This window comes from Pseudopipra pipra, chromosome 1 (assembly GCF_036250125.1).
Source record: "Pseudopipra pipra isolate bDixPip1 chromosome 1, bDixPip1.hap1, whole genome shotgun sequence".
NCBI lineage: Eukaryota > Metazoa > Chordata > Aves > Passeriformes > Pipridae > Pseudopipra > Pseudopipra pipra.
Genome location: NC_087549.1, coordinates 16425646 through 16437993, shown reverse-complemented (window position 1 = coordinate 16437993; position 12348 = coordinate 16425646). Strand labels below are relative to the sequence as shown.

Genomic DNA, 12348 nt, shown 5'->3' with positions numbered 1-12348 from the left:
AGGACTCCCTGAAACAACATCTCAGCCTCGGCCACATTGATCATCATAACTGGTCTACTCTGGCCTCAAATCGGGAGGCCTAGAGACACCATCTACAACGCTGCCGTTTCCTTTGAGAACGCATGCAGGATCACTCTTGAGGAGAAAAGACAACGCAGAAAGAATCGTATCCTGCTGAATACACCACCTAAGGAGTCTTTCTGCTGTGCCTTTTGCAATCGGATATGTCTATCTCATATTGGCCTCATTAGTCACCAGCGTGCCTGTAACAAACGTGGATAGAGCCTTCCTAAATCTTCGTTCGCGAAGCCTAGCCATGATGATGAAATGTGGTAATATAGTGCAAGGACAGGAGTATTTCCTCGCTTTTTAACAGACTGAAATTAATTTTAAATTTAACTGTAACACTAAATTTTTGGCGTTTATGTTTGTTTTCAGGATCATTTCAATATTCTTGCCATTTATTTTACCCAGTCTTATGAGAATGCACTTCAGCTATTTTAACCCAGGAATTTCATTAGTTTATAATAACACAAAATAAGACACTTTGTTGTGCAAAACTATGTGGTACTTCTAATGATTTGAAAAAATGCTTAAACAAATGATGGTGTGTATTCTAAAACTTTTTATTTTTTATTAATATTATTATAATTCCCATCCCAGACTTGTTTTAGCAACATTCAGGATATTGAAATATATATCTTTTTACATGAATTTTGTACCACAAATGACAAAAAAAAAATCCCAACCAACTTGATTAACTATGCTTTCTGTATTGCTAAAGTAAATGCTGTGCAGAAAGCCAAACCAGGTACAGATCAAAGCAGAACAAATGTTTGATGACTATGTTCAATTCAGCGATACAGAACAAGTACACAAATAATTCATTACTTTCTCTTAGAATAGTTGGATACACATACTCCAGGCAGAAGTGGAAAACCTCCTAGTCCACATGATCACATCTATCCTTTTATTTCATTCTCAAATAAATGGGTATTTGGTTACTCTGAAGATGCACAGGTCACTTTGAATTATAACATGAAGGAGTAAGATGATTGCAATTTCAAGTTTGTGAGATATCTTTTCCAATTACAAAGAGATATAAGAGCCAAAAGGCATAAGGTAATTATGGTATTAAGTTGATCCAACAACCCTAGGTTATATCAGAACTATAATTCAAAGCAGTTTTTTAAAATCTGATCCCAGTAGAGATCTAACTGTTAGGAGATTTTTAACTAATATTTCATAATCATGCTAGATTTTCTGTTACAAACAAGGAATATTTTCATGTCATAATATTTATCAATCTGATTTGAATTTTCTAAATTTAGAGAGAGAGTATTGTGTTTCGAGTTGTGGATACCCTGTCCCTGGAAGTGTTCAAAGTTAGGCTGGATGAGGCTTTGAACAACCTGATCTAGTGAAAAATATTCCTACCCATGACAAAGGGATGCACTACATGATATTCAAAGGTCCCTTCCAACCCAAACTATTCTGTGACTCTTTGTATGATTGCAACCCTTGTGTTAGCAGACAAGAAAGCTAGTTTAGCAACAGCAGTCTTGAAAACCACAGTGTAATAGAATTTCTCCCATAGCATTCAGTTCTATCACCACAGTTCCATGGAAGCACACAGTGCAGCCTACAACAGTGGCTCCTTCGTACACTTCTCAGAGGAATTCTGACAAAATCAACAGTTAGTTCCCAGTTTTTCTTCTTGCCTCCTGCCAGAGCAAATTATGACTTAAAAAACCACAACAAAACATCGAACTACATAGAATCAAAAACACACACACATACAAAAAAAACCCCCAGGAGTATATTTCTGAATAAGTGCTGAATCAAACTGGTAAGATACTCAATTAGTAGTATAAGACCTCCCAAACTATACCATTGATAGTTCTATCTGCCAATCTCCACTTCTATCTATAAACATGAACAGGCTGTCTAAAATTACATGGAACTTCATGTAACCTACAGTTTCCTCCTATTCTTTGATGTTAATACTAGAGCACAAATAGAAAGAGACCATAACTTTTCTACGTGCAATTATGTGCCGAGTAAAAAAGTGTTAGGAAAAAATAATGTTAACCAATTTCTTAAGTTTAAAATAAATTCAAATATTAAACATATGTGATTTAAAGTGTTTGGAAAAATAATTTTACCAGGCATTACAGATAAAAAGAGAGGTAAACCAGTAAAAAATTAAGGGAAAATGTGTAAAGAGGGAAACACAGAAGGGAGAAAATGAGTAACAAAACCTTATTTCAGAGTAAGGGAAAATTTACAGAGGAGCAGAGACTCTGTAACCATCCTTTAAAACATAATTAGAGCAATTACCAGAAATTACAAATATATTATTACTGCCTTAATATTTCATTTTAGTAGCATTCCCTGTTCAACAGAGATGAAATTTATGTTGTTTTAACTACAATATTTTGGTTTTTTTTAAAAATCCACTTGCTTCAGCTGAAACTTAGAACCTATGCTACACGCTCGTCTTATAGAAAAAAAAAAAAAGAAATATGGAAAAATATTTCACATCCAGCTATGTTTTCCCAAAGACTTTTAATCAGCCTTACATAAAGTACAAGGATGTAACAGTAAGATCGAATTAAACCACTGTTTCTGAACTTTGGTAGAAATATAGAATCATTTTAGTATTAGAAGGGAAAATAAAAACTCAAAGAAAAATAATGAAAGGTAAAAACTTATGTGGTGAGATATTTATAATAAATACATTTCTAGCTATGAATGTGTGTTTACTGCATATTTCCATAATAACACAGATGAGTAATAAACTGTTGTTTATTAGTGTATTTAAATTCTGTAATCATGTAAAATGTCACTGTTAGTGTAACCAAGGAAAGAAATGCATCTGACTGGGTAACTTAACCATTTGGACACAATGCTTCAATGAATTGAATGGCTTTAAAAAAAAATATTAGGAGAATATTGTAATTCTCTACATAAATAATTATCAATTAAAAAAAGATGATGTGCTGCTACAGATTGAAATCCAGCCAGAGTGAAATTTTCTTCAATACAATTCCTTGGAATCAAAAGATAAGAGCTTCATCTAGCAGCTCTGTGTTTTGAAAAGATGTTATCTCTTGGTTAGGAGACTTTGTATTGCAACAGCTTGACTGGACAAGTAAGTGGAAGCATTCTAAAAAGGATTTTATCTTTAAGAAACTTTGTATTAGACTGTAAATCAACAGTTCCTTCAGACACTGTATCTAAATTCAGTGCTCAACAAACTGTATCTTATAAAGCTGTTAGCCTTTAGAATTTCTACCTTTTCAAGTGACGCCTGGCACAAACTGGAAAATAGACTCTTGTCAAAACAAGACAGCAAAACAGAGGATAACAGGGAAATCCTGAAAGGCTTAGGTTGTTACTGAAGATTTCTTTCTGTGAATAGCATGAGTTATAAGGCCATCACAAGTTTTCCAGATGGTTTTTTATTAACAGCGTTAGGTACAAGGAACCATATGCTGATGAAGAAAATGAAAAGAACATTGTCTTCTTCAATCAGTGGGAATGGTGAGATTACTTTTATTTCATATTGTTCAAAAATACAAGACTTCCTTTCATAGAGACAAAAATTAATAACAGCGATTTCTTATTTATTTCTTATTATGTATCTGCAGCATATGTACTACATTAGAGTTCATCAAACGATTCATGTGGCTGTTTGTGTATTAAACTTACTTTCAATATGCTTTGCAAATACTTCTTTAGCTGCTTTATGACTACATTATTTATGTTTTAATGAAAAACACAGTATTTCCAGATCTGTGAAGATCCAGTACTTAAAACCTACACATATTTTTAAAGCAAGATGATGGTTCTACATCAATGGCCAAATGGCCAGTGGCCAAATACAAAATAAACCTTTCTTATGAAGAATTACATACATTAATAATATTGTTTTTCATAGCTAATAGCTCCAGCTGACAAGAAATGCGGAGGAGTCCCAAATACTTTAAACAATATGCTCCTGCACTGCATTTGACCAAAGGATGATAAAGAAATAGCATGACAAACAAGCTTCTGTGTTAGTATTAACAAGGTAAACTGTATTAACAAAACCATATTCTATATTAGGACAATTTAAAGTACCAATGTGCATGATTTTTCTTTAAAATAACCTAACATTCTTATAAAAAAAGACCAACACACAAAAAAAATTATCCCAAACCACAAAAAAAATGGAGAAAAAAATCCTCCACAAAATAACTCAACACCTGCTGGAAAATAGTGAAAATTTTAGTTAAAACTGGATGAAAAATATTAAAACAAATGATAAATATTAAGAAAGTGCTTATCACAATATAATGCTATTATACTAACATATGGTGAACCCTCAATTACTGTATTTTGCTTTTTTCAGGATATCCTATCCCTGAAGAAAATAACAGATATACAACATATTAGGATATGATAGGAGAAATATTTAAAGGAATAATTTTACTTCTTACAAACAGAAGAAAGATTAGGATTAGTTTGTTCTGAGATGAATCAATTACATTTACATTTTACAAGTGGATATCACAGCCCTTAAACTCAGACTTCATGCTGCTAAGACACTCCTCATATTAAAAGAAATCTCAAAACTAGCAAAAGGACATTTTTCCAAACAAAATATATTAAAAGCAACCTTTGCCTAAAATTTTTTGTATGCACAGAAATGGATAGAGCTATGCAGCAAGACTCTAATAGCATATGGAATAAGATGTGCAGAGGGTAGCTAAGAGCTGTCCTGCTAATTAAGGAGCTTACTACAGATGTATCTGATGTAGAACTTTCACTTCATTGGTTGCGTAAATGTGCTTTAGTCAACATTGTATTTATTTTTTCTCTCATACAACAGAACCTTTAAAATATTTTTTTTCCTCCACAGATATTCCCTGAAAAGTACCCTAACTTGAGCTTGGCAAAGAAACTACATCAGTGAACATGTTGGCAAAAATCTTTACCAGCAAAATATTATCTGAAAAGTATCCAACATTATAGAAATTAATTAATTTGCCTGTAGATTTTCTATGTTTGTTTGTCTGGTTTTTATATTTGCAAGGGTCGTAGTTCCTTGGAAATCTGTAAGTTCAGAACACCAGAGACTGTTTAGGACCTACTGAGAAAAATGGACAGAAAATGTGATAAGGAGAAATATAAGTGTAAGTAACATATGAGCAAAAGAAAAAAAAAAAAAGCCTTAAAGTCAATGTCTTCCAGTTACGGTTTATTAGACTGGAAAGAAATTGTACAGCTCAAAGACGGACAAAGAAAAAGGCCTGATACAGTTGGGCAGCTATGAAGACAGAAGAAATCTTGTCATAGTAGAGACCACTTTCTACATTTCACTGGAAAGAGAACTAATTCCAAGAAAACAGTGTGTGTGCTGAGTGTGAACACTGCCTTTGGTTATCATTTGAATATAGCATGAAAATAAACCAAGAAATAAAGGAGTGACAGTATTCCAACAGATCTTTAATCATATCCATTCCATTACTGATTATAAGAAAAGTTTAATTTTATCTATTTCATTATTTTTCCATTGAAAGCAACAACAATTTCTCTTGTTTTTTCTTGTCTATAACACAGTAACGGGAAAATTCAAACTAGTTTCTTGTAATCTAACTACGGCATAGAAAATTAAAAAGATAACTAGGCAAAGACACCTGAACTCTGAATGCATCAGAACCATTTCAGAGGCACTACAACTCTACAAAAACAATTCCATATTCACAAACTTAAGATGAGACCTCTGCTCTATGTTACAAGCTGGAGCCTAACCACCACCATATTGATGAATATCTTGATTCCTTAAGACTATAGATTTTGCTTCTATAAAAAGCCAAAAGTAAACAAGCATTCATACTTACTAGAAGTATTTTTTTAAAGAATCTATTATTTAGAGTCAAAAAGAGAAATTTTTTCACTGTCCATGGAGAAGTTCAAAGCAAGCAATTTAAAGATTATGGACTCTTTTCTTTAATCATTAGATGCATCCATTTATTAACAGTTTGTACTGTTGGCTGTGTTGGAGTTAATTTATCATGACTCATACAGTGGGTGTTTTAGATTTATGAATCAAAACATTATGGATAATACGCCAGTGTTTTCAGCTATCACCAAAAAGTGCTTGCTCACGAGTAACTACAGACATCTACCCCAGAATGTGCTGAATCATCATATGGTGGACAGAAATATGAAAGATCTTTATGCTTTTTTAGAAAAAAACTTGATATAAAAATCGTTTCAGTACAACATCAAGCCTGATGGAATAGAGATAATGTCATCATTTAAGCAAGTCAGCTTTAAAAATTCAGTAAAAAAAAAATTTGTCTGCTATTTGAACATTACTTTTTCATTTATTGAATCTTAATTTCAAAATTTCATTTCTTAAGTCAAAATATTTTGAAAAAAACTTCATAAAATGAATAATTATAACATTAATTAATAAATAAAAATATTTATCCAGCTTCTCAATAAGAAAAGGAAAGACAGTTTCTAATTCACTGGCAAAATATTTAGTTTAGAATTGATTATGATTGACTACTCTATTTCAAGACTCAGCACATTGGCCCTTGTATCCAGAAAGGGATGCCCGGCCTTCCACTAAACTTCTTCTCTTTTATCTGTCTTGCATTTTATTCTTGTCTTGACAAGCTGAACACAAATACTATGAGCAGTGGTTGGTTCCCAGTTGACGTTGTGTGCATGTGAAAATGTAGATGACATCAGAAGTATTCAAGTTCCTTAATCATTTTGACAGAAAATGCCAAGCTTGAGCAACAATAACAATACATAAACTTTAAATCCAATATAAGTGGTCAACAGGAATTTCTAATCTCTACTTATTTGGATTCCATTATTATCATTATTACAGCATATAAATTAAGCACAAAATTGACAAAGGCTTGATACTTATGGGGGGAAAATTGTTGATTAAGTCATTCTAGTCGAGACTATCTTTCAAAGGTAAGGAGAAAGCACATCAACTAGAAAATAATTTATTCCTTATATTATAGGTTTTCTCTTCTCCCCACCCAACATGCAAACATAAACACTATTTTCTATGTCATGAAACCTGAATAACATTTTTTTTTCATTTATGCTGCTGTGTAAGTTCCCCTTTACTAATAATTTACCAATTTGTTTGCAGTATACTAACACTTCCAGAAATGTATCACTGAAATTTAGCCTCTCTTCATGACTGTGCATGCATTCATTATTATTCTGTTGGTTCAAACTTATCAACCCCAACATAAAAATAACTTTTATTCATCCATTGCTCTGACTCAGCTTCTAAAACTTCTCTTCTGTAGGTGCATACATAAATGCTAAATTCATATTTTTTCTTATACCAAGGTAAGCATAGAAATAGTTTGGACACAAAAATTATGACACAGTAACTAAAAATTAATAAGAAGAAGCACAGAAACAATCCATAGATATTATACAATCAGCATCTGAAAGACACTTATATTTTACTATCATAAAATTTAGTATGAAAAAATAAAATATTTCAAATGCACAGTGATACAGATGTTTTCATGTGTAAAACTTTCCATACAGCACATACTCTTTAAGAAATTTCAAAAATATATACTCAAATAAATTAAAACTAATACAGATGCTTAAGTAACTATCCTACTTTTTAGAGATCTTGTTTTAACAGTTCTCAACAGAACTGAAAAGTAAATAATTTTGGAAGAATTCAGCTCAAACAATATTCTCTAGCTATTAAAAGCTAAGCTCCTAGTCAAAGCTACATTGATAGGCTACCCCTACAGTGAGTGGAGAGTGCTAGGAAACATTAGAAAGTGTTTCCTCTCAGTTATCTTAGCTATAATTTTAAAACCAGAACAACTGTTCTAAGGATATTCTGAGGATATGGTTCTTGTATAGGAAGGACATGTTGACTGTACTTCTATACATGGACTTACTTTTATGAAATAAATCTGGTCTAAGTGCTCTAACTGCATTTACATAATTTTGTAACCCAGGTATAACTTGGAAACTTGCATTGGTAAAAAAAAATAATCAATTATTAGACATTTGAACAGGTAAATGCTGATTTTAATTTTTACCCAGGTTTCCTAATCTATTAAACAAAATAAGAAGAGTAAGCATTGTGCCCACAATTTGAATTGCTTTCAAACATAGAGTATGAAGTCCACTGATAGTTATAATACTAAATATATTACAAAAAGGTTAAAAAAAAATTTACTAAGGAGATATGAGAGGATATGAGAGTACATTAAAAAGTAAGAGGTGCATTACCATGCTTTTCCATGCTGTAAATCTGCAAGTCCATGGACAATGACTACACATACAAGCAAATGAAAGCAGCTGACCACGTACCCACACACCTTGGAAGAGGTGCACTCCATACTCGTCGTCCACCACCAAGACAAATAACCTCTGAAGCTCCTTCTAAACGATATCCAGAAGAACAGGAGAATGTCAGAATATCTCCCACTCCAAAATTAAATCCTATTCTGTTACCAAATTGTGGGATCCCAGGATCTTCACAAGGTTCAAGATTATACTCTGAAAACAAGAGAGCAAGTCAGTTTGTACAAGTGAGAACATGTGTTCTACCAGTCATATTTGTAATCTTGCAGTCTAGTAATTTCTCTATATTTCCACCTATCAACACAGACTCCAGGTTTTAAAACAAAATGAATGTGTGAATGTTAAATGGACAATTATATTACATCAAAAAGTAAGACAAATTAATACATTCACAATGTTTTTAAGATACATAAAACAACATTATTTATCACTCTTGTAAGAGCCACAAATATCTCAGGTATATAAAACAAACTAAAACAATGGCACAGCACAACCCTAAATAACTGACACTTTGGATCATCTGGAACTTCACTAGCTGAAATTAGTTCTGTTTCCTCCCCTCACTTGAGAAAGTATCTTACAGTTAGTTTACTGCTATCTTATTTATCCTGTAGCAGAAATGCGTCCTCTGCCTCTACAGAGACAGAAAGGTTTGCTTGCTTTGAAATTATTGTGCTTAGGAAACAGCTTATATAATTTAATTATTCAGTATATGTATTCACTAAAATCACTTCATTTTTTAACCTTTTTTTTCGTTATATAAAATACAGAAAAAAACCAACCAAACAAACAAAAACAAACCAAACCAAACCATCAACTTTTTCAGGAGCCAGGTATTATAGGTATGTCCTTACCAGAGAAAGAAATATTAAATCCTTCATACGATATTGAAAAATCTGAAATAAAGCGCAATTGAGCCCTGAAATTTCCATAGAGACCAGCATTGATTGGTGAAGGAAGCTCTGAGCCAGTCAGACGTGCTAATGGTTGTGTGAAACTGCCATTCTCTGTTATTAGTAAGTAGTCGTGGTGATCCTCCAGGTGAAAGGTGTAGAAGGTGAACTGCACTCCTATTAGAAAAAGTAGAATTAGATTTACATATCACCCTATTAACATCAATGTAATTCAGCTAAGGTTAAAATTCATGCATTTCACTATTGTATTGTTCAGAAAATTAGGATAATCTAAATTTTCTAAAAATTAGTATCTCTCCAGATTTTAGAGTTAAAAAATCTTTACAAGAGGTCTTTTTGTTTTGACACCACTTTCACTTTTGCCTTTAGCTGCAAAATATGGATTTTTGATTTCTAGAATTCAAAGATGTATGCTTGAATTTTTGTGTAAAATCCAGTGATGCACTATGTATGCTCAAAACTACAAACTGTTTATGGTGGAATGGGAAAGATTAACCTTATTTCTTGCAGTCATCAGTATCCTTGCACAGCAGCAGTGAAAGGAAAGGTTATAAAATATATTACATTATATTCTAATGGCACTTACAGTAGCAGCAGCACTTTCACCTAAAAAAGGGAGGTCTCTTAATAAGATTGGCATATGTCAACAGTATGATTGTTTGCCAACTATCAGACATAAATTGCACATTTAGAAAGGAAGATATATCATAATAACACAATAGCAATAAAGAGACTTAAAGATCAAGACACACGATTAAATCACTTTTGCATTTTTAACTGAGAATCTAACCATGATCTCCGGGTAGTATGCACAGAAAAGCCAAGAAAAAGAAACAGGGGAATCCATTAGCTAGTTTAAGTGATTACTGAGACCTCAAGTATAATATCATTTTCAGTTTTATCATGACAGTTATAAAACAATGATTCAGGCTCTATCAAACATATCTGATGATGTCATACTTAGTAAGATCCATTCATGTGATTGCAGATTAACATGGTAGATGAAGATCTTTGACTCTCATGTACAACAGATTTTTAATATCAGACACAATTTAATTAAAAAACAAACAAATATTTCCCCTGCTTACAACCCTCAACACTCTCCCTCCTCCCACTACCACCAGCTCCCAGTTGCCCAAATGGGGTAGCAAAACCCAAGCTATATATACTGTGCTTGACTCAGTTGTCTAAGCACAGAAACCTCATGACTTCACATGCAGCTTCAGAAGCTCTCAGTAGACTTATAGTGGGAGTTTTTACAGTATTCTTGAAGTTGTCTGAATTGCATTAAATATTTACGTTAATGCAACTCAATCACACCTAAGAAATACAGCTTGTAAGGGTATCTGGAATGCAAGGACACTTGGTTTATGAACATAGCCAAGGACCTTTCAGTACAGGAAGCAAAGACAAGAAACGAGGGAAGTAATGAATGGTATACACACATGTGTAAGCTTTAATGAGCAGGATTTAGTGGAGATACTAACAAAGACCAGAACTCTTTAGTTTCTGACTGATGAGAAATTAAATGTATCACTGTAATCTTAAAGCTCTTCAATCAGAACTTTGTAAGTAATTACAATGGGGGAAAGAATATTGCCTTTGGTCTCATGAAAATTAGAATGCTGTGGACTATTACAGGGAATTTGTGAGATTACGTAAAAGTGAAGATGAGATTTTTTTTTAAATGGAAGTCGGAGACTGCAAAACTTTTTGTGGTATGTTGAGGGCCAAAGGAAGATAACGGTGTGGATCATGCTAGTTAGGAAAGAAAAAAGTGTGGGAATAGAGATAGGGTTAATCCTCTCTCACTAATCCCTGCACCTAACCACTGTAGCCTGTCCTCTATTACTTTAAAACTCTGTTCCTGACTAGTGTGCAAGTGTGTCTTCTGTCCAGAGTGTGAACACGTGTGTGACCACTAGTGAACATTAGTATGGATTGCCTGGTGAGCAGAATGAGATCAGGGCCAGCTGGAAAAAGGTCCATTGGTCACAGGGTGGGCAGCACCTGGTAGGAGTGGTATCTGGGGTCCAGCTCCTGGGTCAGGATATGGAAGGTTGTAGGAGCACATGCATGTGCATTCGTGAGTCTGTGTCACTTCTGGCAAACTCCTTTTCCCATCAACCCAAACACAAAAACAGGATTTGGTTGCCTGTGGTTTTCATGTCCATTTCAGGGCTGTTGGTGTTTCTGTGGGCGCCAATATGACTCTTGCTTCTATCCGTGTTAGTCTGTGTGACCAGCCATCCATACATATGTAGATATTGGCATCTTTGGAATACATGCTTAGTCTTGTGATCAGCTGGACATACAGCTGGGAGCAATGAGAGAAATCCCTTGGATCTTGGAGACCTCTACCTATCTACGGAGACCTTTTAAAGAGATTGAAGAACTATTCATCCTTTTCAAGTAGACATCTCCTTCTCTTCTTATAACTCCACACACATCACATACTCCACCAGACCCCGAAAAACACATCCTTACTTAGTAGAACTGATATAGAAATTACCAGATGGGATTGCATTTTCTGCTTAGGAAAAAATAAGTTATCAAAAAAACTTGTTCTGGATTTTAAAAAATCCTAATTTACTAATTACATGAGCAAAGCCATTCATCTGATTTGATCACCCTTTTTATTCTCCCAGATTGTGTGACAATAAATTGGCAAAAATCACACACAGAATTTTGGAATTGAGATTAGGTTGCATATCTTTTGAGCTAATGTATATAAATTTAGATTTGGAATTGATAAACTCTTAAATGTCTGGGGGTTTTTAACTTATTCTTATATAGGATCAGTGCTGATCCTACATGAAAAGAGAGCTCTTAAAAAACCCTGAGATATATACAGAATGAGAAGTCACATTTGTTGTGTGTATTGCACTCCAAGTTAATTTTGGCCTCCTTTATGCATGCAAGTATACTGCCACAACAAAATCAGAAATGCCAAAGAAAATTTCATGGTAGTAACCCAAAATAATGAAATTCCTGTGAATCACAGCTGAGCTTCACTGAGTATTGTTCAAACACCAAACTCAAGGTTTAACTCAAGGGAATGTTTCAA

General features: G+C 33.6%; 1 protein-coding gene across 4 annotated transcripts in view; it reads right to left on the bottom strand.

Annotated features, from left to right (window-relative positions):
* The window catches only part of CSMD3 (CUB and Sushi multiple domains 3), a 605903-nt gene that overhangs the window by 210945 nt on the left and 382610 nt on the right, over window positions 1–12348 (bottom strand). For all 4 annotated transcript variants that reach the window (XM_064646451.1, XM_064646458.1, XM_064646466.1 and 1 more), the window contains 2 exons: window positions 9222–9437; window positions 8374–8562 (listed from right to left, as the gene is read on the bottom strand). In XM_064646451.1, coding sequence (XP_064502521.1) covers window positions 8374–8562; window positions 9222–9437 — 405 coding nt within the window. The remainder of the gene's footprint in view (window positions 1–8373; window positions 8563–9221; window positions 9438–12348) is intronic.